This window comes from Poecilia reticulata, chromosome 14, assembly GCF_904066995.2.
Source record: "Poecilia reticulata chromosome 14, P_reticulata-male-v2, whole genome shotgun sequence".
Lineage (NCBI taxonomy): Eukaryota > Metazoa > Chordata > Actinopteri > Cyprinodontiformes > Poeciliidae > Poecilia > Poecilia reticulata.
This window is the reverse complement of record NC_088843.1, coordinates 28,923,851-28,951,803: the sequence shown is the minus strand read 5'-3', so window position 1 is coordinate 28,951,803 and position 27,953 is coordinate 28,923,851. Positions and strand designations below refer to the sequence as shown.

General features: G+C 40.6%; 3 protein-coding genes across 4 annotated transcripts in view; all 3 read left to right on the top strand.

Moving 5' to 3' along the window:
• The first annotated feature begins 602 nt into the window (after window positions 1–602).
• Window positions 603–20,046, top strand: pom121 (POM121 transmembrane nucleoporin). Of its 2 annotated transcripts, none has more exons than XM_008428677.3 (13): window positions 603–1,220; window positions 1,885–2,091; window positions 2,187–2,336; window positions 3,231–3,311; window positions 4,298–4,469; window positions 7,064–7,152; window positions 7,226–7,305; window positions 8,250–8,371; window positions 11,014–11,113; window positions 11,191–11,448; window positions 13,863–15,317; window positions 18,146–18,244; window positions 18,390–18,688. In XM_008428677.3, exons 1-13 carry the CDS (start codon window positions 673–675, stop codon window positions 18,419–18,421), a joined length of 3,393 nt encoding a protein of 1,130 aa, XP_008426899.1. In that variant the 5' UTR covers window positions 603–672; the 3' UTR covers window positions 18,422–18,688. The 2 variants fall into 2 exon arrangements, with proteins under 2 accessions (XP_008426899.1, XP_008426898.1); XM_008428676.3 differs by lacking the exon at window positions 18,390–18,688 and adding an exon at window positions 18,699–20,046 and having other exon boundaries at window positions 604–1,220.
• A 1,591-nt stretch (window positions 20,047–21,637) lies between these two features.
• tbl2 (transducin beta like 2) lies at window positions 21,638–25,978 on the top strand. Its single transcript, XM_008428675.3, has 7 exons — window positions 21,638–21,857; window positions 22,366–22,481; window positions 22,805–22,989; window positions 23,828–23,979; window positions 24,070–24,196; window positions 24,316–24,468; window positions 25,401–25,978. The coding sequence occupies exons 1-7, from the start codon at window positions 21,665–21,667 to the stop codon at window positions 25,858–25,860; spliced, it is 1,386 nt and encodes a 461-aa protein (XP_008426897.1). The 5' UTR covers window positions 21,638–21,664; the 3' UTR covers window positions 25,861–25,978.
• Window positions 25,979–26,689: 711 nt separating this feature from the next.
• Window positions 26,690–27,953, top strand: part of mybbp1a (MYB binding protein (P160) 1a) — a 45,631-nt gene continuing 44,367 nt past the window's right edge. The window contains exon 1 of the mRNA XM_081615902.1: window positions 26,690–26,933. Within this exon, the coding sequence (XP_081472028.1) occupies window positions 26,757–26,933 (177 nt within the window). The 5' untranslated portion in view covers window positions 26,690–26,756. The remainder of the gene's footprint in view (window positions 26,934–27,953) is intronic.

Below are 27,953 nucleotides of genomic sequence, written 5' to 3'. Positions count from 1 at the left end.
TTCCATTGTAATTCAGCACTACAAATACTACTTTGTGATGTGACATCAGGATGACAATTGGGGACTTTCACACATCTGTTTCAACCCTAAGGTACATTTTCATAGGCATGTTCATTGGTTCGCAGAATTATATGCAGGTATGGTAATGTCCATCTAACTTTCTAGGAAGGAGATGGGTTCTGAGTCCCAGAGTTGAACGTGTTTTGTTGGTTTATGCTGACTGAAGATGATGGTCATCCACAGTGAAGCAAATGTTGCATCATTTTGAGCTGCAAGGCCACTCAGAGGACGCCAGCAATGCTCCAAAAGTAACATGAATGCAGATTACATTTTACAAGTGTAATCTGTAAGTTTAACTGTCACAAATGCAGTGACAGTTAAAATTTGGAGATGGGGCCTGTGGGTTCATAAAATTAAAGTTGAAGTATTTAGGCATAAACACACGAGTCTCACTTAACTAATATTAAAATGGATAACAGAATTAAATAAGTATATATATATAAATAGACTGTCTTTTTTACAACTGTTAAATAGTTTATTCTTCAAAAAGGGTTTAAATTGTTTTCATTCATGATTGATTCCAGGCTTTGCTCGGTAGAGGGCGCTATCGCACCGAAACTTCCCTAAGCAGCATGAAGAGATACGAGAGTCGTCAGGCGGCGCGCTACCGCCATGTCACCTAGAGAGAAACATTTAGCGCTTTTCTCCGGTTTATGCCTAGTTTTGCTAGTGTTTTATTATATACCTATCTTTATTTACGGAACTTTAATTCTATCAGTCTGCTGTTTTGCCTTTTACTATCGCAGTGGAGAACATCTTCCCGCCAGGTTAGGCCCGAATCCTCGCGGTGGGCTACACATCCCAGCCGTGTTCCGGGACTGGTTGCCGGGCTTGAAGACAACCGGCGTGTCGTTGGCTGCGCGGGGAAAACCGAAGAGGAGCATCAGCAGCTACAAAGCTGAGCACAGAGAAACAGAGGGACACTTCAGACAAAGACCTAGTGAAACCGGGATTTATCGAAGGGAAGCCTTGACAAGCGACTCATTTCTTTTCAGCCCCCGGGATTTTCTCATGGGGAGTTATATCGGGAAACCCGAAAGTCCAACCGCCGACTCTGGGAGGCCAAGAGCCGGGAGAAACCCCCGAGAGCAGCTGCGGGAAAGGCTGGCCAGACCCAACCATGCTGTCTATACCCCGAACAGGAGACTTTCATTCACTGGGTAATTAAACAAGAATATAGAGACTTGTCTACCTCCTCTAGCATTTCTAACTCGTTCATACTCGAGATGAAAGTTTATTGGCGGGTTTAAATTTGCTCTCTTTCGCTTACATTGGATTATAGCGCACAGATGAGGCTCGCATGTGCAGAAACGTAGCAAAAAAAATCTTTTAAAACGTGGCCTTTTTGAAATATCAAATTGTGAACTTTTGTTGCTAACCAGGTCAGGCAAAAATACACCGTTTTTATTGACTTTCTCATGAAACCACTCAAACTTGATGGGTTTGAGCCTTTTACCATTCTAATGAGTTGCATAGTAAGGCACAAAAGTAGAAACGAGAAAACAAACGTGACATTTTTATATTTTCTACAAGATAAAGTTAAAGTGAGTAGCAGCCGTCTCCAACTTATGAGAGCAAAAAGAAAATGACATGACATAAAGAAATTATTTACTGTACTGTTGTAAATTATGTCAGTTATTCATATAAGTGTTGGCTATGGCAGACTGAATGAATAGCTGACAGGCTTCTTTGGACAATATTTTCCTTTCCAGAAACTTCTCGGAGCCTTGTCATCATTCTGGTCACACTTGTTATCAAAGAGAAACTTTTGCTGTATATTTCTACTTGATGGAAGTGATATTTACCTCACTATGTTCCTTGCAGTGAGACGCTGGGTGCTCCGGGGAGGTTCACCATCACCCCCCAGCGTCACTACCCCCTGCAGCAGCTGGGTGTGTCCTCAGTGGGAGTTCTGCCTCCCGTCAAATGGGACGGCTTCAGAAAGAAGAACATCCTCAGTCCTCGTAACTCCCCGGCTGCCCTCAGCCCCGTCACCGTGAAGATTGCAAGACCTGACCACAGGAACCCCAGGTCTCATATCGTTTCATAACTGTCTTATGGTTATTGAACTGAAAACTCCAAACAAGTCTCCTGAAGTTTAATTGCATGTCTGGTCTGGATTCTAGTGTGAACCATCAAAGCTGTGCCGGGCTCACCCGGGCCTCTTCGGACCCCTGCTCCAGAGAAAGCGTCCTGAGGGTGTTGAAGGAGAGCCGCAAGAGGGAAGTGGAGGATGAGGACAGGAGCTTCACAACAGAGCAGAGGAGCAAAAGAAGGTAAATATGACTGGATCAAGTTGACATAAGATCCATTTTTCTTTAAAGACCATTAGATTTAGAAAGTATTTAATTCTTATTTCTAAAAGATGAGAAATGTAGTTTTGTTACAGGAGCAATCAAATCTTTATAAATATCCATCCCATTGTACATTTCACCCTTTTATTGCTTTAACAAAATAATCATGACCAACAAAATCTCCTTTTTTGACAAAAAAATTACAAGGTGAAAACCAAGTTCCGTAAAATAATGACAAATAAAAACATATAACATTAAATAAATTATTGCATAACTATTCACTCACCTCAAGTCTGTGTAGATAGGTCTTCTTTCCACTCCATGTGAATAGACTCAGCTAAAACAATGAGTTGATTATTGAAGTAATCATCAACTAATTTAGTAATTTAATAATTAACTCGAGGTGTGCCGATCGATCAGCCACCGATCATAATCGGCCGATTTCCGTGAAAAAGTGTATGATCGGTGATCGCCGATCACGGTTTCTTGTTGCTGATCACACAAACTGATCACCTGCTTCTCATTTCTCAGCCTGCCTGTGCAGCTGGTCTCCTCTTTCCTTCACACTGCAGAAACACCGTTTTAGATTTTCAGCAAACAAAACTTATTCAGTTTAATCATGTATAGAGTTATATTACTGAACTCTTATTGATTATTAATTAAAACAACACCCTACTAGGAATGCGCGGTATAAATGGTGTACAGTAGAAACAATAGAAATTTGACCTATGATAGAGATCTGTAGACTACCGGCTAATCGCGGTTATGCTTGTTGATGATGTAATCGACTGGCAGTAATACAGAGCAAGTGGCTAAGATCGTTACACATCCCTACACCCTACATTTTCACTAATCAGTTCTGATTTCCCTCCTCAGGCGTAATGACAGCGATGGAAGTTCTCACTCTGCTTTTGAGCCTCTGCTGCCCAACGGAACGGCATCCCAGCTGGTCCCCAAGTGAGTCAATCAAGAGTCTCCAAAGTCGGACAGATTCTGCATAGTCTGGAATTTGATTCAAAGGGAACCTGTCATGCAAAATTCACATTTTGCATGACAGGCACTTAGGAAAAAAAACCCAGGCATCTTTTGGCAATAACTTGGAGGTTTTTTGGTGTTCAAAAAAACAAGCAACTTCAAAATTCTCCCAATTGTTGAATCACACTGAGTCATTGCCTAGTAACCTCAGCCTAGCTCATCCCATCACCTAGCAACCCAAATGAAACTCCAGAACTTTTGGTCAGCTGGTTTTGCTGCTCTATGCACTGTACAATGGCTGCTGGAACACACAAGTGTTTTATTTTTGGGTTGTCATTCTGAAACCACGTGCTGCATTCTTGTTGGTTGTGCAAGAGGCTCCACTTCTGCTTTTCAAAGATGTAGGATTGTATAATTGCATATTTCCAGCCTTTTCAAGTGCAAGTGTAAACGTTGAGTTGGACGGCGTGGCCAGCAGCAGCTTATTTGGATTTACAGTGACAAGAGGCCCTAGAATAGCTCATTCAGAAAGGAGTTCAAGATGGGCTGAGCTGAGCAGACTAAAATCTCATTATCTAAGAATGATTTTGTGCAAACAATGCAATGAACATGATTTGCATAGTCCACACACCTATCCTAGCCTGCTCCGGGAAGTTTTTGAGGTCACCTTTAAATGTATTCTCGATTTTTGAAAAATATGGAAAAAGGAAATATAGTATGGAAAAATACAGTTGTTTATTCCCCATTCTACTGTTTAAAAGTCTCACCTACCTCCCCGTTTGTCCGTCCATCCATCCATAAATCCATTAGTTCATGCTTCACTCAGCAATCCATTTATCTGAGCGTTCCCCATGCATCTTCCTTCCTCACTCTGGTTTTTGCAGGTTCCATGTTTTTTCAGGAACAACCCCTGTTAACGTGGGACTAAGTGTTTGTGTCACTGTTTTTTTTTTTTTGTTCTCTCCCAGACCAGGAAGCCTAAAAAGAGGCATGACCTCAGCGATAGACGAGACCACCCTGAAGAGGTCCCGCACCTCCTCCATCAGCTCCGGTTCTGGGGCTCATGGTCCCAGAGGAACCCCCAGCACCAGGAGAAACGCCATCCAGAGCTCCTACAGCTCCACAGTTGGCCTCAGCCAGGTACAGCGCTGTCATCGTAGCAGAGATACAGGGTTTTCTCTACAATTCTTTTTAAACCGTGGGGTTGGGGTTTCTTGGGTGAGTGTAGATTTGTTTCAATCACTAATATGACACAAGGAAAGTTAGAAATATTTAAATATTACACATGTTCTAGTATAGATCACTGTCATTTCTATGGCGAACATTGAGCATCCCCATTTAATGTAACCTCTGCGTCTTCCTTGGATCCCTTACTCTTCTGAAAATATTTTTATGTACTCTCAGTAGGTGTATTTGCATTGTTATGCAATTTTTATGCTATTAGTTAACAATGGTCTCAATATGACAATATTATTGTTTATCACAATAATTTCTGGGACAATTAATAGACGAGCAAAATTTGTTATGGTGACGGGCCTAGTTTCACTATCCTGACATGAGAGATAATCTGTGAAAAAATTTGATCTCCTCTGCCTCCTCCCTGTGTTCTACAGAATTACACCGCCGGTCAGAAACAACCAATCAGAACCAGGACAGCTAGCCATGCTCTCAGGAAGTTTTGATTGAGTAACTTAGGGTTGTTTATTTTAATGCAACCTGCATTTGACTTGGAATGAATGTTTCCTTTTTTACTTGACATTATTTGATATAGGCAGTGTTGTGAGATTTGACTTTATGAATAATTTAGGTGGTTGAAAACATTACTGTTAAATACTGTATTAATGATGGCAGGTTTTGACTGACTACTTGCTGCATTGTGCCTGCAAGTTTTTTTGCATGTTTTTTGTCTAAATTGTGTGAATTGTGTGGTTCCATTTTTCCAGATCATGTAGTAGCATTAGCATGCTACTGCTAAAGTGAAAAATTAACAGCTAATCCATGTGATCAGTATCAGCAGCAAAACATCTAATCAGAGCATCCCTAAACTGTATTAGTTGCATTTGAACAACTTTACTGTTGTTCAAATGCAACATACCTTCTCATTAGGGTTGATTTCACAGGCTTGAACTAAAAATTCTTTCAGGTATCTTTCTTTCACCTTTTCTCTCCTACTTCAGACTGTCTGTAGTTTTTCTTCACTCCTAAGAGAAGAACCGTGCACAGTAGGCAGCTTCACAGCCAGATAGGCAGGAGCCTGTGCTGTTTTGGGTTTTCAAAATACACAAAATGTTAATTTTTCATAATTAGAGGTGTGCCGATCGATCGGTCACCGATCATAATCGGGCCGATTTTCGTGAAAAAGTGCATTATCGGTGATTGGCGATCATTGGCTCTTGTTGCCGATACCGATCACCTGCATCTCATTTCTCAGCCTGCCTGTGCAGCTGGTCTCCTCTTTCCTTCACTCTGCACAAAACGCGCAGCAACAAATCCTAAGCGATGTGGAACTATAACGCACTGAGTGAATGGGGAAGTTTGCGTGTTGCGGCGGAAAATTGAAGCACGTCAAAATGCATCAACACAACGAAGCTAATACGACATAAAAACAATGTTATACTTGACGGAGTTTGGCTACATCGAGGCTCACTGCAGTAAAAAAGACATATGGAGGATCAGATAGCAGGTAAAGCAGCGCACAGCTACAAACACTCACCCGGATTAGCATGACGGTCAGAAAGCTAAACAAATAACCCGCAAAATTATTTAAGTCTTGGAGCTGCGATGTAAGACGCTGGTACTGCTCTCGCTGTTGAACCGCTGCTACGCTACAGGTAGTAATATTTCACTACCTGAAATACCTTCTGCTCCACCTGGTAGTGACTCTCACACCGAACTTCTGCTTAAAGCTGCAGCATCTAACCTAAAAATACATTTTACATATGTATTAAAACTTTCGCTGTCCTAACATGAGACAGATAATCTCTAAAAAAATAATCGATCTCCTCCCTGCTCTGCATAATTACTCGGCTCAGTCAGAAACAGCCACTCAGAACTAGCAGTAATCAGCTAGCCGCCATGCTAACAGGAAGTTTTCATTCAGTAACTCTGGATTGTTTATTGTAATGGATCCTGTATTTGCCTTTGAATGTTAAGTTTTATACTTGAATTTTTTTGGCAATGTTGAGAGGTTTTATTTTGGCTCTTTGCATTATTTAACCTCTTCAGAGCCTCCATATGTTATCAGTCTGTTAAAGATAGTATTATTGATAGCAGCACAATTTGCACAATGCCTGTTTAGTTTAGTTTTCTTCTTGGAAAAAGTTATTAAAAACAAGTTTTTGTCTAAATTAAGGTGAATTCATGGTTCCTTTTTCCACATAATGTAACCTGTAGTGTTTATGATTTAAAAAAAAAATTGTCATCGGTATCGGTGATCTGCCCTCATGGGTGATAAGTATCGGTATCGGCAGGAAAAAACCTGATCGGCACATCTCTATTCATAATATTTAAATTAATTTCAAACTTTGATTATGGTTAGTACAAGTGTGCAACATGTGATATATTTGTATATCTCTCACGTGCTTTAAAAATAATATATATTTACAAACAAAACTTAATTTTGAAGGTGTGGTGCCTTTTATTTTGCTGTGACGGTGCGCCATGATCCATTCCATGTAGAGGAAACCCTGACATTAAAGCATTCTTCAGTTTTCACATCCCTGTTCTCCTTGCAGTGGAAGAAGCCGTCTGCTCCCAGCTCTCCTCTCTCCAGCCTTGAATCATCTCGCTCTCAGACTCCAGAAGGAGCCTCTAAAAGAACCAGGTCTGTTGCTCTCTGGTTGCCAACAGTCATTCACACTAACTGTTGAGTCTTAAGGATGTTGTTTCATAAACAGAGAGGAAGACATCCAGTCTCCCAGCTCAGCATCTTCTGTGAGATCAAATCACACAATGTCAGAGAAAACACCCGATACTTGTAAGTTTGATCTACCTTCAGTTTTTTTTTATGCTCAAGAACTTTTAAAATGGAAATGCATGAAGCCATCCTTCCTTCCTTCTCTCTCTCTGTCTGTATTTCACTCACTCACTCACTCACTCACTCACTCACTCACTCACTCACTCACTCACTCACTCTCACACACACACACTCTCTCTCTCTCTCTCTCTCTCTCTCTCTCTCTCTCTCTCTCTCACACACACCTGGAGTTGGGTCGTAGGGCTAACAGCCTAAGTAGGGAGGTCTAGACTTCCCTCTTCCCAGTCACTTGGGCCAGTTCCTCCAGGGGAATCCCAAGGCGTTCCCAGGCCAGCCGAGAAACATAATCCCTCCAGCGTGTCCTGGGTTTTCCCTGGGGCCTCCTCCCAGTGGGACGTGCTCTGAACACCTCACCAGGGAGGCGTCCAGGAGGCATCCTGACCAGATGACCGAGCCTCAACTGGCTCTTCTCGACGTGGAGGAGCAGCGGCTTTTCTCTATTTTTATACACCTATATAAAAGACACAAATAACTATTTTCCTCACTTTCTTGAGTTAAATCACACTAATTGATAAGTTAAACAAAGTTATTTAAATTGCAAGATTTCTTTTGTTAAATTGGTGCTGTGTTCTTGTACCAGTCGGGTGCATCGGGTATGTGTGAGGGACATTTCAACACAGATTTTATATTTTAGTTTAGTTTTATATTTTACTAGTTTACCTTGTCCCTGCTTAGACTGTAAATGCTATCACAATATGTTATACAGCAGTGCTTTTCATATAATAGTGAATTGAAACTTGCTTCTTTAGTTATTTTGTATTGCTTTTAACTCCAAAATGTGGTGTTGAAAAAGTTTGAAATTCTACCTTGAAAAGTGCTTAAATTTCACTATGAGACAAGTGTAGGAACCTTGTTTTAATTTTCCAGCTTTGATTATATTGTAGCAAAACAAACTCCAGTCCCCAAAGTTCCTGTCACAACAACAAGAGACTCAACTGGAAGTGGTGGGAAAAGAAAAAGAAAGATCCAGCTGGTGTCCAGCAACCGGGATGATCAAATCTCTCTGGTAAGGAGTTCAGAATGTCCAGACTTTACCCTAAACTAGCCGTTCTCAACGTGGGCGGTGCTGCCCCCCAGGGGGCGTTCAGGGGCGCTGGCCCAAATTTTTAAAAAAGGGGCCGCTGGGATTCCTTTGGGGGGCGTTTGGTCAAAGGTAAACTTTACACCTTAAGTGCACAACAATACCAGTTTAGACTTTGAACAACTTGGTAAAACTGTATTGTGTAACATTAAATCATGCTTGGCTGCAACTGTATTGATGGCAGATCTTCTCCTTCTCCTCGGTGTCTGTTAGCTTTTGGCGCAGCTCCGCTCCTGCTACTCGTAGCTTCACCGCATCAGTTCAGCGTTAAGCCGGCTGATGATGTTGCTGTGATTCACTTGCCTGGTGTCTGATTTTCAAATATTTTATGTTTTATTGAGGATTTTTGTACATATGTTTTGGCAGTTCTGTGATCATGTCAAAGCAGCAACTTATATTAAAAAGTGTTTTATTTCCGTTTGAAAGCTGCCCGCTTCCATGGAAGGACAACAGAAAATCTCTCTTATAAACATGTAATTACTGAAATCACAATACCCTCATTTTGTATCCCTCTGAAAAATGAACCCATTTAAATAAAGAAAAACCTCCATCAGTGATACCACGATAGAGAGCGTTCATTTTATAGCGTTAACACGGAGCTGTAAGTGGTCCGGTATGAAACGGGGGTGATGGAACAACACAGCACTTTTAAATTTCAATAATTGGAATACCGAAATTGTTTCCGTTGTTTTAAAAGGTTTATGTCAGTCTGCCTTTTCCCCATCGATAAGCTTCCCGACCGCCCTGCACGTTAAGGGGTAAAAAAAAAAAACCGACGCGCACATTGCGCAAAACTCTGAAACAGGAGAAGCGGGACATAAGACGTAGCGACGAACTAGATGTGAATTATGGCATAAAAACAGAGAATCCGACGCTGAACAGTGAAAAATCAACACATGATGTGAAACATGATGATTAGGCGGCGCAGCAGGTGATGAGTGAAGATTACTGATGGTCAATAAACGATAAAATAAATTTAGCAACTGGAAAGAAACTAAAGTGGACATAGCAATAAACCAGGAGAGGATAAAACTAATCAAATGAAACTAAATGGAAATGAATGAAGAACAAAATGCAAGAATAAACTAAGAAACTAAAGTAAATACAGAGGAATAAACTGGTATGGCAAGACCTTTAGAGCAATAATTAATACAGAGACTGTATGGCAAGAATAAACAGACACTATTTCCAGATAAAAGGTAAAATAATATTGTTGAAGTGCCATGGGTTTGTTTAGACCACATCTAGTACTGAGAATAAATATATCTTACAGACCATAACAGTAAAGAACTGATCACTTATTTATGTTTTAATTAGATTTGATATATTTATTTCTTCAATATTATTTTTCATGTCAGTGTTAATGTCATGAGGCTGATGACTCCATGACACTTTCAATGGACTATTCCTATAGCTTTTTTGTTCTCTGGGAAATCATTTTTGATGATAAATAGAGAAACAAGGAAAAATAATCAAAACATCTACAATAGTGATAGTAATATTAATGATAAAATAATGGTCAGTGCAAAGTAGCCTACAAATTCTTTGGTGGGGGGCGGAGAGGGACCTGGATAAAGGCTGGGGGGGCGCTGGCCTGAAAAAGGTTGAGAAACACTGGTCTAAACGATACATTTAGTTTGCATCACAGATTCCTTCAGTCTGGAAAAAGATGGGATTACATTTAAGATTTTTGTGTGTTGAAACTATTAAAAAGGCAAATATGATATAATTTTTTTCCTGAAAGTTGCATTTATCTCTTATGTCGTTTTGACCAAATTCAAAGTCTGATCACTGAAGAAATATGTTTATCAAAAATAATTACTATCATAAATAATAATTATTTGTGTCTGTTTTGTTTAAGTGGCTTAAAAATGAAAAATTAATGAAATATTATTTCAGAAAAGTGTTGGAACCCTGAGCCCCAAATCATAACTTCACATCCAACTCAACAGCATTTCACACCATCACATAACTGGTGACTTGTTGATGCTGTAAATCCTGACATTTGATTGTCTGAATAGAAAATGTTACCTAGTTCCTGTACAACAAATTCACCGTGCAGAGATGAGCCACAAATATTACCTGACATTTTCAAAAAAATACATTCTATAATTTTTGATAAATTAAATATCTACTGCAGAAAATCTATTGTATTTTGTCATTCCTATTTTTAGGTTTTGATATAAAGAAAAACAGAAAATGTTTTCAAAAAATTTATTGCTGCAGTTATATGAGATGTTGATATTTGCACATAGTTTCTGGCCTCAGAACAAGAAAAATATATCTAAATAAAAACTACTGGTACATAAATTAAATACAGTTCCTTGGGGGAAAAGCCTAAAACTCTTGGCAGCTCTGTAGGGTTATTGACTGAATAAAAGTTAGTAAAAGGAAAACCTTAATAAACATTCAAAAACTGAAAAACTATTTAGCAAATTCGGGAAAAAAAAAATTTTTATGACCCCAGACTTGTGCGCAGTTTTCTGTGAGTTTTATGATGTGTTTGGATCGTTTGGTTCTAATTTTTGGGAATATAGATTTCAGTCTGAATGTCTGTTTGGTTGCAGCCTCCACCCCCTGAGCTGGGCTACACCATCACAGCTAGAGATCTGGACGAAGAGAAAAAGGCAGCCATCAGTAAGATCCAGAAAGTCCTGGAGACTCCTGGTGAGCAACTCTAAAGGAATTTGTTGGAGAATTTTTATCTTTTCTCTTTCATCTTATTGTTAAATGTTGACTTTTAGCCTCAGAACTAGAGACGTCCATGCCTCCAGAAGCCTCCACCTCAACTCAACCTGCTGCACCGACGGCCACACTGAGCAGCCTCCTGGCAGCTCCTCTGCCCACATCCACCTCTGTCGTTCCAGTCATTAACCTGGACCCGATTCCTGGTGGCAGCAGCAGTGCAGCAGCCCCTGCAGGCCCCAGCACTCTGCTGGAGGCCCTCAAAGTGAAGATCAGTGTCCCCACCAGCTCCACGTCTGTTGCCAACACCACCACAGGTAACGATTATGTTACTAATCCATTCATCTGTTGATTATTCCGGCGATTAATCAATTAATCAGATAAAATAATTTGCACTTTCAGGAAATTTTTCATTTAACCACTGAAGCCTTCTTATGCAATATTAAAAATGCATGAAAATATGCAAACAAACAATTAAATTATTTTTTAAATAAAATATTTCATTGCTTAACATGCAATAAAAGCTTTCCTTTAAGGCGGTTTTCCACTAGACTCCTCTAATCAGAATGGTTTCAGTTCACCTCGGCCTAATTTGTTTTCCATTAGCAAGTCCGGCATGGCTCAGTCCTACTTCAGGGTTAGTACTAGCAGCACACAGCAGGGTACGGCACAGAAAAGATTTAATTGACAGCTGTGCACATTCATTGACTGGCTCGTGATTTACGTCCCTGAAAACTGCAAACGACATTTAGCGTTTCCCTGTGGATCGTGGTGACGCCGTCTGCTTTCAGAGAGCTGCTCTGAAAGCATGGTGGTGGCAGAGAGGGTGGTAGAACCGAGGAGTTTATTATGAGATTAAGGAGCAGCGATAGGAACACATGGTAACTTTTGCGGTAGATTAACTGAATTGGCAGCGCTGCTACCAGCTTGTCTCTCTGAAATACGGACAGTAATAAGAAGAGAGAAATGGTGCAGCTGTGGTCAACTTTCTGATGGAGCTGCGGTTTTGTGTTTATAGTGTGAAACACAGGAACTACATTAACTTGTGATGTGAGTTTTATTTTCACCCATCCATCCATTTTCTTCCGCTTATCCGGGGTCGGGTTGCGGGGGCAGCAGCTTCAGAAGGGAGGCCCAGACTTCCCTCTCTCCAGCCACTTCTTCCAGCTCCTCCGGGGGAATCCCAAGGCGTTCCCAGGACAGCCGAGAGATGTAATCCCTCCAGCGTGTCCTGGGTCTTCCCCGAGGCCTCCTCCCGGTGGGACGTGATCAGAACACCTCATCAGGGAGGCGTCCAGGAGGCATCCTGACCAGATGCCCGAGCCTCAACTGGCTCCTCTTGATGTGGAGGAGCAGCGGCTCTACTCTGAGTCCCTCCCGGATGACCGAGCTTCTCACCCTATCTCTAAGGGAGAGCCCAGCCACCCTGCGGAGGAAACCCATTTCGGCCGCTTGTACCCGGGATCTCGTTCTTTCGGTCATGACCCAAAGCTCATGACCATAGATGAGGGTGGGAACGTAGATCGACCGGTAAATCGAGAGCTTCGCTTTTTGGCTCAGCTCTCTTTTCACCACGACAGACGGGTACAGCACCCGCTTCACAGCAGACGCTGCCCCAATCCGCCTGTCGATCTCCCGCATTCTTCCCTTATTTGTGAACAAGATCCCCAGATACTTAAACTCCTCCACTTGAGGCAAGACGACCCCCCTGACCCGGAGAAGGCACTCTACCCTTTTCTGGCTCAAGACCATGGCCTCGGATTTGGAGGCACTGAGCCTCATCCCGGCCGCTTCACACTCGGCTGCGAACCGCTCCAGTGAGAGCTGCAGATCACGATCTGATGAAGCCAACAGGACCACATCATCCGCAAAAAGCAGAGATGCGATCCTAAGGCCACCAAAACGGATCCCCTCAACACCTCGGCTGCGCCTAGAAATTTTGTCCATGAAAATAATGAACAGAATCATTTGGATTAAAATTTAATAATAAAGTTTGTGTGATTACTGGTTTACATCTTTTGACTGCACTGCCAAAAGGTTGCACATTTAAAAAATACCAGAATGTTGTTTTATATATATAGTGAAATAATCAGCCGATCTGAGCCTTTATCATTATGTTTGGGACAGCAATGGACTTCTATAAGACAAAATAAAATACCTGGTTTCATTTCGGCCCATTAGAACCAGAACCTCAAGGTTCTCTGTTACCGAGTGTCGCTGCAAGCATCAGCGGAAAGTAGACCACAGTTTCTGCTTTTGTCCTCACTACCTATGGTAGAACCGAACCACACATTAACTGGATAGTGTGTGACTGTGACTTGCCAGTGTAAAAGCACCTTTAGTGTATGCTTGATCATTTTGTAGCAAAGCTAGAAATTTCATCTAACATCAGCATGTGATGCTTGACTCTTCTGCTTTTGAAGCAGCAAAGGTGCTTAAAATACTTTTTCTTTTTTTTCTTTTTTTTTGGTTACAGAATTTGAACCAGTTGAAGTTAAAACTGCCACTTGAGTTGTTCTCAGTAGATGTTTACAGACAAAAGTTGTTTTTTTTAAAGTAAAATTTTAATTTTTTTTGTCTAATTTTGGCTGTGTTTGACAGTTAACAATGATTAAATTAACTAATTACTAAATTAGTTGACAAATATTTCAATAATCACTTAATCGCAATCATTTCCGCTGTAGTTTGATGAATTTTTGAACCTGCTCTTCTCTTTCTGCTGTGTCTCTAGTGTCTGCATCAGCCACAGCTCCACCTGCCACCACCTTTACCCTGAAGACCTCCACCCCAATCCCTACCGCCCCACCTGCCTCTCAGTTCCAGTCCCCCTCCTCTGCTGCTGCTGTGGGCCAACCCTCTGCCTTCACCCAGGTGCTGGCTCAGGTTTCCAAGGCCACCACGAGCATTCCTGCTGCATCTATAACGGGACCGACCCTGTTTGGGCTGCCAGCTCTGATCAGCACCTCCTCTGCTCCTTCAGTCTCCACCACCGCTGCTCCACCTCTAGCTCCAACCAGCAGCTCTCAGCCCATTAGCACAACCAACCCTCTCCTGACCGCCGTGTTCAAGCCCATCTTCGCAGCCGCTACAACCACTTCCTCATCTGCAGCCTCATCAGAAACCAAACCCCTTCCCCAGAACTTCAAGCCCATCTTTCCGCAGCCCCCCTCCATCTCTGCCACTTCCACAGCCTCCACCCTCTCTGCCACCACCATGTCCGTGTTTGGCGTGACAACCAGCAGCTCCAGTTCGTTCTCTGGCTTTAACAATGCTTCAGCTGGCATCGCCACGACGACTCAGCCTGCAACCCTGCCGGGGGTTAAATCTGTCTTTGGGAACTGGTCCGCACCGCCCACAACCACAACCAGCACCTGCAGCTCTGCTTCAGTGCAGCCTCCAAGCACAGGGAGCATGTTCCAGTTTGGAGCTGCAGCCATCACTGCTGCAACCACCACTGCTGCATCTGCTCCTGCGATCTCCAAAACAAGCAACTTCAGCTTTGGAGCCGCGCAGCCGGATCCCCAAGCTCCCAAAGTGTTTTCCTTCGGTCAGCCCTCATCCTGCCAGAGCACCACTACTGATTCGTTTGGGGGATTTGGTCTGGCCAATACGGTTTCCTCCGCCACTGCAACTGCGGCCCCAACTACCGCCACCACCCACCCCACCCAGCCTACATTCACTTTTGGAAAGCCAGCATTTGAAGCACCAGCAGCCCAGCCGGCCTTCAGCTCTTCGTCGGCTCCCCCGAAACCCTTCACCTTTGGGAGCGGTGGCGCATCATCCACAACTGCTGGCACCGCCACAGCACCGGCTCCATTCACGTTCGCAGCACCCGCTCCTGCCACCGCTACATCAGCTCCCACCTTTGGGACTCCAGCTAAACCAGCGTTTGGCGCCGGCTCCACTGGTTTTGCATTTGGTGCCAATGCAGCCCCTTCAGTCACACCGAGCTTCGGCGGATCAACACAGACTCAGAGCTCCTCCACCTCTACGTTCCCATTCGGAAGTAGTAGCGGCGGCGCCCAGTCAGCAGCCTCTGGATCAGCTCAGCCTGCGACTGGTGGATTCAACTTTGGAGCCAGTATGTCATGCCCCCAGTTCGGAACGCCAGTTTCTAGTAATACGGCACCGCAGATGGGAAGTTTCAACTTTGGAGCAGGTGCTGCTGCAGACAAGCCAGCTTTTGGTGAGGTTTTTATTGAAATTGAAATTTTTTAATTTTATTTATTTATAAGAGGGCAATGCATCTTCATCGACATGAACACATCATATAAACATACCAGATTTAGCCAAACAGGCTAATTTTCATCTGTAGCCTCATAGCAGAGTGATTTAAAAAAGAATTACAGTATTGTTACAGTAGTGTTAATCAGTAACAAAGTGTATTGCGATTAATATCAATAGATGATGCATCTAAACACTCAGATCTGATCCAGAGTAGAACCATACAGCATTCTGGGATATGTAGGCAGAGGAAAGGCTTTAACTGCTCAACCTCAAGTTGATAGCATCAACTATCTCACTCGCTCTTTGGTTACCTAGCAACAAATTGTCGAGTAACTTGCGCAGCAGTAGTTTAAGATTCCGTCGCTGTGCCTCATAACCGCTTTTAAAAAAAGAAAGAGGGAGAGAAAACTGGACAAAACAGGAAAGGAATGTGGTTGTTTCGTCAGCAGTCATTTGTGGTAAAATGACAAACTTTCTGATACAGAGAAATGATTAAACCTGTTGAATTACGTGTAATACGTCACCGCGCTTTCTGATTGGCTGCCTGTCACATTCAGTAGATTGTATTCTCATTCCCAGTCAAGGAAAACCCCACAGGCTGCAATAAAAGGGCCAAGACAACCCAAATCGGGTATATTGAGGCTTTAGCGGGAACACCAACATGCAGAAGCGAAAAATGCAATGAACATTCAAGTTAAAATCTGTAGGTCTAACAGCAGCCAATCAGAGTGGAAAAAATATTCTTGTTCTTTGTCATTTTCTAGTTGTTAAATATTCCACAAAATGACCAGATAAAATATGAACAACATGCCAGTTTAAACTTTGATCTATTTGCAAAACGACTGAGCTGCAACATTAAAACATGGATAGAACTGTAACTACATTAATCATAACTCTTCTTCTCTTCAGTGTTTGTCAGTTTCTGGTGGTGCAGCTCTGTGCTGCCTTCAGGAGAATGGGACATCAGAGTATCATCCATAAAATTTCACCCACATGGCATTTATTGTTCAAACCAGAGCTTTCAGTGGAAAAACTAAAGTTCCAGATCCTTTTAATGCCATAGAAATATGAGACAGAAACATGGATTATATCTTTATATAGACCTGTCTATTGATTATAGATTAATAGTTTTACTGGACAGAAATTACAAAGAACAAATCTGGTTCTTAATCAAATCCTAATGAGTCAAATTGAAAGTGTCATGGAGTCATCAGCCTCATGACATTAACACTGACATGAAAAATAATATTGAAGAAATAAATATATCAAATCTAATTAAAAACATAAATAAGTGATCAGTTATTTACTGTTATGGTCTGTAAGATATATTTATTCTCAGTACTAGATGTGGTCTCAACAAACCCATGACACTTCAACAATATTATTTTACCTTTTATCTGGAAATAGTGTCTGTTTATTCTTGCCATACAGTCTCTGTATTAATTATTGCTCTAAAGGTCTTGCCATACCAGTTTATTCCTCTGTATTTACTTTAGTTTCTTAGTTTATTCTTGCATTTTGTTCTTTATTCATTTCCATTTAGTTTCCTTTGATTAGTTTTATCCTCTCTTGGTTTATTGCTATGTCCACTTTAGTTTCTTTCCTGTTGCTACATTTATTTTATCGTTTATTGACCATCAGTAATCTTCACTCATCACCTGCTGCGCCGCCTAATCATCATGTTTCACATCATGTGTTGATTTTTCACTGTTCAGCGTCGGATTCTCTGTTTTTATGCCATAATTCACATCTAGTTCTTCGCTCCGTTTTATGTCCCGCTTCTCCTGTTTCAGAGTTTTGCGCAATGTGAACGTCATTTTTTTTTTTTAACCCCCGAAGGTGCACAGCGTTCGGGAAACGTATCAATGGGGCAGACTGGCATAAATCTTTTAAAACAACGGAAACAATTTCTGCATTCTGATTATTGAAATTTAAAAGTGCTGTGTTGTTCCATCACCCCCGTTTCATACCGGACCACTTACAGCACCGTGTTAACGCTATAAAATGAACGCTCTCTATCGTGGTATCACCCATGGAGGGATTTCTTTATTTCTTGATTTAAATGGGTTCATTTTTCAGAGGGATACAAAGTGAGGGTATCGTGATTTTAGTAATTATATGTTTATAAGAGCGATTTTCTGTTGTCCTTCCATGGAAGCGGGCAGCTTTCAAACGGAAATAAAACACTTTTTAATATAAGTTGCTGCTTTGACATGATCACAGAACTGCCAAAACATATGTACAAAAATACCAGACAAAGTGAATCACAGCAACGTCATCAGCCGGTGTAACGCTGAACTGATGCGGTGAAGCTACCAGTAGCAGGAGAACGGAGCTGCACCAAGAAGCTAACAGAAGCTAACAAACACTGAATAGAAGAAGAGCTGCCATCAATACAGTTGCAGCCAAGCATGATTTAATGTTACACAATACAGTTTTACCAAGTTGCTCAAAGTCTAAACTGGTATTGTTGTGCATATAAGGTGTAAAGTTTACCTTCGACCAAACACCCCCCAAAGGAATCCCAGCGCCCCCTGCCATCCTCTGAACGCCCCCTTGGGGGACGGTACCGCCCACGTTGAGAACTGCCAATCTAGACATTGAAATGAGGTAATCTGTTAAAAAGTCTGCGAGTCACATGCTGAGAAAAACCAACTTCAGTTGCTCGAGTTTTCAAATTAGTGAAAGATATATTAGTAGATAAATGGGCTGTGAAGATAACTTGATTTTCAGAATATCAATAACCTTTCATTTAAATCATAATGTTTTGTGCGGTTCTCTCCTCAGGGACATTGACCCCGTCGTTTGGCCAGGGTGCCACTCCAGGTCCGATTCCCTTTGGAAGTCCAGCAACTCCAGTCCAAGGCTTTAATGCTGGTCCTTTCGGTAGGTTATAGTGATGAGCCATTTCCAGACTGGTCTCCTATTGTTGAAAGCCTGAAAGTGCTGCTTCTGATTTTTTTTAATTCCCATTCTTGGCTATGTTTTATTGAGGTATATTGGTACAAATCATATCCTTTTAACCTTTTAGTGTTTCTGCAGAAAGTCTTGTCCCTCACTTGATACTGGAATTTCTCCACATCTCATAAAGAATCCTGTTTCCATTTAAGGAAAGGGACATTTCTTACCTCTATTTGTTAGAAAAAACTGAGACATTTTAAGATTAATCTCAGAAATGTGTTTGAGAAAAAAATCATGGAAGTTTCTGAGTTTGAAAAACTAAAAATTTACTAGAAAAATGTAGACATTTTGAGATTAATCTCAGAAAATGAACATTTTCATTAGTCTGAACCAAATGTAAAGAAGTGTTTATTTATTAATTTTTTTCTGTACTTCACAGGGTCTCCTGCAACTCCCACCTTCTCTATTGGAGCCGGATCGAAGCCGTCCGGTGCACGTCAGAGGTTGCAGGCACGAAGGCTGCATAACAGGAAGAAGTAACCCATTGAGCGTTCCGACACCATTTCTAGAGGACCATGGCAAGCCTGACTGATACGCCTCCATGGTTTTAGCTCCAACATCCTCCAATCAGGCTGCCACCCTCCTCTCCCTTGTTTCCTCCCAATCCAACAGCAGTGTGTGCTGGAGCGGAGCGCTGAGTTAGCAGAGGAGTTAGCGAATGTCACAGCAGGAGGGAATCATCCACAACAATGTGCTATACTTGAAGAAAGACAGAACAGTCAGTCGAGTTGTTGGATTCTGAACAAAAAAGTACATCCAAAGTTTCTCGTTCTCTTTCAGTACATGGACACTCCTGCCGTTTTTGTCCGGAGGAGAAAGCTGAAACGTTTATTTTTTTACGTAATCTCTGGTTTGTATGTTACCGAATGTTTCAGTACAATGAGTCTAAACAGGAGAAATGCTCAGCTGCTTCAGATGAGGTGCAAGATTGAACATGTAATTGCATTTAAATTATTTTTTTAATTGGCTCTCTGACCTTGTAAATGGATGAATGATGTTTCTGCACTTAAAGGGCAACTCAGTTTATGTCTTAATGTAGTTTTTTGCAGATGCTCATGCTTTGGTTGCATATCACTATTGCAAGCATTCCCAGAGTCCTCCCATGGATGGCCTTTTTTCCTTTAATCCTTATCTTTGTTTTGTTTATATGAATCATTTGCCAACACTGATGAAAGTAGTGGGTCAGTTTGTGATTAGGATGACTACTTCTGACCTGTGCAGACAAACCAAAGCCAACTGTTCAACTTCATGTCTGTGAAAAGAATATGTGATCTCCAGTTCACCTTTAAATGCTGAGATATGTGTGCTCGTACGTGTGTGTTTCTGCCAGACTACCTCTTTTTAACCACAGGCACTGAAATCTTTTGTTGATTCGTAGATTGGATTTTAACTTTAGCTACTGATCTGCGCAAATGGTTTGAAATATATGCACACCACATTACCCTAATTTCAGAAATGTCATTGTTACAGTGGTTTACACAATATTATCCTAAAACCAGGTATTTTAAACACGGGCTGAATCTGGACTCTTGGATACAAAGAGTTTTGTTTTTAATGTTTTGCGACATGGTTTCTGGAATTTTTGTCATTATTTTAATGTTGGTTGCTTCATCAAAATGGTTTGTTGCTTCATAATGATTGCTCTCTTGTGAAACCTGAACAGCAACTGAGTTAGTATTTGATGGGGTTTTTTCCTGAATGAATAAAATCACAGTTTGAGACGTGAATGTTCAACCTTGTACACATAAAACTCTTACGCTATGAGTGCTTTTTTTCTGAGATTAGGTGGGTAAAATAACCTTTAAGTAATTTTTTCTTGCAGTTTTTGTTTATATTATTTAAATGTGTATAAAACAGTGCTGGGATGTGTAAATAATCTAAGCCTGGTATTCAGTGGTAAAAATCCACTTTTTAGCTATTATCTAGCATAAAAAGTCTATAAAATGACAACCAAGATGTTCCCAAAGAGTGATCCAAGAAATCTTGAGAATGATTTAGTATCAGGACTTTTACACAAGCAGTGTTCCTAAATGAATCCTTTCCTACCATGACGCCTCAGAATTTCTAGGAAATTTGTTGTTTAGAAACAAGTTGACCATCTTGACTTGCCTGTGCTCCAGAATTGGTGCTGGTGTTTTCCTAGAAAAAAAAAACATCTTGGCAAATTATTTAACTGTATTGTTCCCAAAAATAGCTAATTTTGAGACTATTCAGGCCTAGAGATAGTTTGTTCTAGAAATATTTTTTGCATTGTCTAAAGAAATATTACAAAAGAAATTAGAATGCCTAAACTAAACTGAACTAAAGCAAGAAATGTATGTGTACACCATTCTCTAAAAGTCTTACATTTCTGATAGTTCAACTTATAGCTTTTTAATTCCTATTTTTTGGCATTATCCTGTTAACCTAAACAGAACCTTCTGTAAATTAAAACTAGCCTCTTGAAAGCAGTATTTGTAATTCCAGCCATACCTTCATCCTTTCTAACTTTTGAATTAATTTATATTGATTTTTCAGTCCACAGGGCCGTTTTTTATGCCACACCATTCAAGGTTGAATAAAATAAGTAGGTGATCTTATTTCTGCATTTTTTTTTTATTACACATTCTTTAATTCGATGGGTTTTTAAATTTGTTATTATAGGTTCAGTGACATTTTCTATTAAAATGAGGACCAAAACACTTTTAAAATGTGTTTTAGAAATGTCAGGAGCAATAAGTACTTGCATTTCTGTCAACGATCTTTCCTGTTAATTTCTATAAATTAGTATATTGAAATTGTGTGGAAAAGAGAAGTTTGTGAATATAACACTAGCTTTACCGGTTGATTAAAATGTTTCAATAAATAGGAAAACGTTTTCCTAGCAATATATAATTTTACTTACTGGTTTTTAGTTTATTTCAGTAGAAATTGTGTCTATCGCACTGCTAGTGGAAAAAATGGTTTTACAGTTACATTCCTGTCCTTTAGGTGGCACTGTAGGTTGCCATGGGTGTTTATGGTGCATTTACGAAAGATCAGAAATGGCCATGAAAGTCAAAAGCTGCAACAAGAAATTACGTCGAGTGAGTCAAATTGGTACTACTGCGCAGAATTTCTGTAAATAATGAATGAATGTTATATTTTAAAAGTTAGTCTTTATTTAGAAAGCCATTTGTTGAGAGTTTCCCTAATCTAATTAACATGGAAACACAGCAAAAAAAAAAGTTACAAATATCAGTGTTTGAAATCATTCGAAGCTGATATAAAAAATAAAACATTCTCTCATTGTAGTACTTGTGTTTACGAGTTGAATTTAGTAACCTTGAATGCAACACTCAAATATGACACTCTAGCGCATGCGTCATGTCCTATTATAATGGGCTAACTGTTAGCGTTGTAAAAGAAATTACGTGGCTGGAATATTTCAATATGGAGGTAGCAGCATTAGTTGCCCTGACTTTATTATTAGGTGCTTTGGTTATTCTGGTTGCTTTAGCGGTGGGAAGGAGAAAAGAAGAGATAAAGGAGGAAACTGAGCAGGCTGCGGAGAGTTCAGGTGAGCGAACCGCGGAGCTCATGTAACTAGAATCGGCAGTGCTGACTGACTGCCAGCTCGGTATGAGTCCCCTAAATGAGCACCCATTCATCCTTATATTCATTCACTTTGTAAAACATTGGGATTTTGTGCTAAATATTAATCCTTAATTCTTATGAATGTATAAAAAGAAATAAACTAACTTTCTGTCACCTGCTTCTAGCCAATAGTGAAATGTTTTATTAACGGACCAATGAGGTCACAGCTTTCTGCTGCGTCACAGCTCTTTTTCATTCATGGAAAAGTTCAAAATGTCTGGTAGTGAACGTTCATTAAAGACTGTTTATGTAATAGGAAAGTGTGCAATAAAACTCGTTTAAATATGATAAACTCCAACGTAATTCGTTGTCATTTGCATTGATTTATTTGGAAATCTGAATCAACAATTTCACAAATTATTCATGAACTTATCTAAATTAGTCATAGCAGCCATAAAAAATATCTCGTTGTACAACTTCTTGTGCTCTAGCTGAAGCCAGCGCTGCGAAGGGCCCAACGTCTAAGAAGCAAGACAAGCAGCGGAGCCGCAAAGACAAACCAGCACAGCACAACTTCAGCCATCCTCTGCTGGCAGCTTCACTGAAGGTAAGCCATCCGGATAAACCTCACACTAACAACAGGTGTTCTATATTGTCATTTTTGGTAGACCTAAACAAACAGAATGCTACATTGGTAGTTTTTACTAAAGCCATTTTTGCAAAATTCCATCTGATAAGTTAATGACTTCTCCAGCAGGAGATATCTTGTGGGGGGGCGGCATGAGAGTGGACCCATCCCCTAATCTCACAACCGGAGGTTCTGAATGTCAACCATGCAAAGCTCCATACCCAATTAATCAGATTAATTATTTCGGCCCTAAATGTGACATACTATGCATGCGTTTAATTTGTGTATCTTGTGCTCCTCAGGGCCATAGCGGGAATGTGACATGCTTGGATTTCAGCAGTAATGGGAAATACCTGGCGTCCTGTGCCGATGACCGCACCATCCGGATCTGGAGCACCAAGGACTTCCTGGAGCGGGAACACAAGTGTCTGAGAGCTAACGTGGAGCTGGATCATGCCATGTTGGTTCGCTTCAGCCCAGACTCCAGGTCTGCTTCTTTTTCCAGACTATAGTAACTCACGTAAAGCAGTACATTCTTGCCTCTAACCTTTAAATACTGGAACAGCTTGTGGAAAAAACACACTGGAAATGACAGCTCACTTTTACCTAGAGCTGTAAAGTTTGTTTTTAAACATGGTGAGGCATATGCCTGTTATGATAACACAATTTACTGGATGATAAATTGTCCCAGTAATTACTGTGATAAATAATAATATTGTTTGGGTTTTTTAGACTATTTCATTGATCATTGCATAATAATGCAAGTTCCTCTCAAAGACCAATAAACTTTAATTTTGTAAAGAACACTTCATGCTGGAACCGGAAGATATTTTAAATATCCAAAATAAAAAAACAACTAAAAAAAAATAGAATAGAAATAGAAATGCTCTCACAACTGGAGGATTGTGAGAGCATTTTCTTAGAACATTTCTGAGATTAATATGAAAATGTCTGAGTTTTTTTAGCAAATTGTTTGACTTTTGAGGTGCTGCGGTGGCACAGAGGTAAAGCACAATCCATGTACAGTGTCTCTGTACATGGCTGTACAGAGACTATGGCATGGCTGAGTCCTGACCTGATGACCTTTGCCACATGTCTTCCCCCTCTCTCATTACCCATTTTCCTGTCTGACCACTCTCAAATAAAGGCCACTAGAAACAATAAAACCTTAAAAAAAATAAAAGCTTTGAACTCTTGTAGCTCAGAAATGTCTTGTTTTTTCTAGAAAATAAAAAAAAATGTTTTTGCCAAAAATGTACTCCTTTTTTTCTATCATCATTCAAACATGTTTGAATTCTTCACCGACGCCCCGTTTTATCCTGCAGGGCTTTCATCACCTGGCTCGCCAATGGAGATGCTATTCGTATCTTCAAGATGATCAAAAAGGATGACGGGACCTTCAGCTTCAAGGCCGCCTCGGAGGATTTCCCCCAGAAACACAAGGCCCCGATAGTTAACATCGGAATTGCGGAGACTGGTAAAGAACACGTCACATTGTTCTATTTTGTGATGGAGAGAACTGAACTTTTCCACAAATATGAAGCTCCTCATTGTTTCCTTTCTGCAGGTAAATTCATTATGAGTGCCTCAACAGACACCACCATCCTGATCTGGGACCTGAAGGGAGAGCTGCTGGCCTCCATCAACACCAATCAGATGACCAATTCTTATGCAGCTGTCTCCCCCTGTGGCAGGTCAGGTTCAACACAACAAACACTTTAAACATTTACTGCAGCAAATGGTTAGGATTCTGGTGCTCACTGTGGAGATCCAAAACTTGGTGATTCCATCTTCTCCCTGCCCTCGTCCTCAGGTTTGTAGCATCTTGCGGCTTCACTCCAGACGTGAAAGTTTGGGAAATTTGCTTTGGAAAAGGAGGAGAGTTCAGAGAGGTAGCCAGAGCATTTGACCTGAAGGGCCACTCTGCAGGAGTTCATGCATTTGATTTTTCCAATGACTCTCACAGGTAATAAGTGTTTGTAATTAGGATCTTTGTATTGTTGGATAAGATAAATAATGCAGCATTTATAAAACACATGTTTGTTTTTTTTATTAAAATTTCTTTCTATATCATTGTATTGATGGCAAGTTACTTTAAGGGGGAAGTGTTATGATTGAGACTGCAATCATGGGAGGCATTAACATAACATGTTATAAAGTTCACCTCCCATTAAAAACATACCTAGAATGCTGCTTTAATTCTTCCATTCATGTTTCAGAATCCCTACATTATGAAAAATTCACATGTTTTTGTACTTCTATTTAGGTCTCAACTGCTCCTAAAAACTGCTGAAGCGCTTATAAAACACCCAACTAGTTTTGGCAATAATGTTTTTGATGTCTGGAAAATGAGGCATTTCAACATGTTCACAATGTGACTTCACAAATTAGCCGGCTCTGTTCCTCATCTAGTAACGCAAACTGAACTCCAACAAGTTTGGTCATCTGGTTTTATCACTCTATGCACTTGTCCTTTCCAGAATGGCTTCTGCAAAGGACAAGGGTTTTTTGAGGTTGACTTACCATCCGGAAACCACTTGCTGCATTCATGTTGGTTGTGCACAAGGCTCCACTTATGCTTTTCAAAGATGCATGGTTTGCATAAATGCACATCTATTTGCAGCCATTTTCACATGTGAATTTGAGGGGAGTGACCAGCAGCAGCTTATTTGGATTTGGTGACAAGAGATCATTGTAAAACAGATCATTCTGAAAGAAGTTCAAAGTGGGCAGAATTAAACAAACTTAATTCTTATCTAAAAAATATTTTGTGTTAAAAAAAAATGTAAAGAACATGTTTTGTATAGCCCATAGATCATAACCTATTCAAAGAAGCATAAATAAGAAAAGGTATCTAAAAAGTTTTGCAACCAACTTTGCTTTTCTTTTTCTGATCAGAATGGTGACTGTGTCTAAAGACGGAACGTGGAAGCTGTGGAACACAGACGTGGAGTACAAGAAGCAGCAAGACCCGTACCTCCTCAGGACAGTGCCCTGCTCCTCCTCAGATGGCAGCAGGGTGGCCTTGTCTCCGGATGGCCGGGTGGTCGCCATCAGCGACGGCTGCAATGTGTCAATGTTCGACGCGACCACCGGGAAGCTGGAGGAGGAACTGCGCGGCGTCCACAGCCAGGGGATCACTGACCTCAGATTTGACATCAACAGCCGCTTCCTGGCATGTAGCGGAGACAAGGCCATCCGTGTGTTTCACAATGCGCCAGGTTACCGGGTGGCCATCAGGGACATGCAGGACATGCTGAAGAAGGCTCAGAACGAGGCCATGAAGCAGAGACTCCAGCTGCAGATCAGAGAGGCTCAGAGCGCTCTGGATGCTGCGTTAGCTGCTCCCGTCGAGTGAAGCAATGCACAAAGAGCCACATAAGTTCTTTTTCTGTCAAGAAAATATTCAAATCTGCATGCAGTTTTAATAAAATTATGTTTTTATGGACGGATTAAAGGCAATGTGTTCAAACATGGTACTGTGTTAATTTCTTGGTTAGCATCAAAATAATGACAAAAATGGCATCATTTACTGAGATTAGAGGAATTTTATCAATTACATTTTTGAAGATTTCGTTTTTGGAAAATCTAGATTTATTTTTTTCACCAACATTCCTTGGATTCCCATAGTTCAGTAATGAATATGCAAGTCACTATAGTGATACACACATTTATGCATATCATATGCATATGATTTATGCATAAATCACATGATTTATTTATGCTTAAATCATAAGTGATTTATGAAATTTATACACTAGAAGTGCATAAATAAATACAATGATTTACAATGGTGTATTAGGGTCATATAAAAAGTAAACTTCTAACAAGACTAAAAACATTTCTAGATAAAACATGGAAATTTCAGTTTCAAAAGTTGTACATTTTAAAATTTGAAACTCAGAAATGTCTTGGGGTTTTTTTTTTTACTGAAAATTTCTGAGATTAATCCAAAAACAAAATCTTAAAATAGAAATTTCAGCTTTTTCTAGACAACTTAAATTCAAAATGTATGAGTTTTGTTGGCAGAAATTAAATTGACTCTTCCTTCGTTTCTATCTGCAGTGGCCCTAATGCCGATGTACTATTCTAAGTTCAAAGATTCCGTCTAACCCCACCTGTGCGCCGCGCAGCTACATGTGATGGCGTGTAAATGATGCACACCCCACTCTGATTCGACCCGGATGTGGTTCTTGTTCTTGCTGCACGTTGTTGAGCAGCATGACCAGCAACCCGTGCTGGATGTGAGAGCTGATGTCTGTGGAAAGGATGGAGGTTTCTGTGAGTTCAGCGGAGCCGCTTCGGCCGGTTAGGGTTCCACAACAGAACCGGGTCTTCCTCGACTTCTTCTGGGATCTGGCTAACCCGGACCAGGAGGTCCGGCTGAAGGCGGTGGAGAACTTGATCCAGTACCTACAAACAGGAGACATGGTGAGAGACACCCAGCATGTCCTCTCGGGCAGTTTTCAAACTTCTTCGCTGTTGAAATTATGAAACTATTCAATCTGAAAACATTAAACATCACTATAAATAGTGAGGTACTCAAATGTTAACATGAAGGAAAATAAGAGGATTATTTAAACAAGATGTGTTTCTAATCGAGTAAAATTTGAGTTCCTGATACAAATTATATAAACGATACATAAATCCCATTATTATCCAAGAGAACGCAAATACATTAAAGCACGGCAAAATAATAAGACTAGATACAGAGAAAAGGCCAAAAGGAGAAGACAATTTTTAATTTACGAGTAACTTGAAAGTGGAGATTGTATTTTTGTACCTGTGTATGATTTAATTTAATAAGTAAACTGTATCCCATTCTAAAAACACCATCTGCATTTTGAAACATAATGCTGCGGACAGGGAAACTGTGAGCCTGCAGAGGACTGGAGGCTGGGCCGAAGTTTCACATAACGATATGGATTTAAAGTTTTATCACGATATTTCGTGGTACAAAAGTGGCGATAAGTACTTCTTTTTTAGGTAGTTGTATGGCTGCAACTGTGTGCAACCGCAACTGTAACTCTGCTAACATGCTCTTGAAAAACATTTTCATTTGTAAAATGCTGCTTTTGGAACCGCGGTAAAGTTAGCCGGCTCTGCGTCCAGCCGGCCCAGCACACGATATACAAGTGAGCATAATGTATATGTATGTATGTATATCAGATCTAGTTGCAACTTTCTGATATATATATATATATATATATATATATATATATATATACACATATATACAAATAGAGAGAGAGATTTTAGTTTTTATTTTGAATTAGTTTTTCAGCATATATTATTTTCTGTTTGCAAATGCAGCTGCTGGAATTTTAAGTAGCTCAAACATGGACCGGATGTGCGCTTTTATTGTGAAAGCAGCACGTTGATGGGTGTACCATAATGTATATTATGCTCACTTGTATATCGTGTGCTGGGCCGGCTGGACGCAGAGCCGGC

Excerpts from the sequence above, each read along its gene's own strand:
- pom121 (XM_008428676.3), top strand. The coding sequence starts at position 673 with ATGTCACCTAGAGAGAAACATTTAGCGCTTTTCTCCGGTTTATGCCTA. Across the intron at positions 1,221-1,884 it reads AGGAGACTTTCATTCACTGG|TGAGACGCTGGGTGCTCCGG; the intron begins GTAATTAAACAA and ends TGTTCCTTGCAG. Across the intron at positions 11,449-13,862 it reads TGTTGCCAACACCACCACAG|TGTCTGCATCAGCCACAGCT; the intron begins GTAACGATTATG and ends CTGTGTCTCTAG.
- tbl2 (XM_008428675.3), top strand. The coding sequence starts at position 21,665 with ATGTCCTATTATAATGGGCTAACTGTTAGCGTTGTAAAAGAAATTACG. Across the intron at positions 21,858-22,365 it reads GCAGGCTGCGGAGAGTTCAG|CTGAAGCCAGCGCTGCGAAG; the intron begins GTGAGCGAACCG and ends CTTGTGCTCTAG. Across the intron at positions 24,197-24,315 it reads GCTGTCTCCCCCTGTGGCAG|GTTTGTAGCATCTTGCGGCT; the intron begins GTCAGGTTCAAC and ends CCTCGTCCTCAG.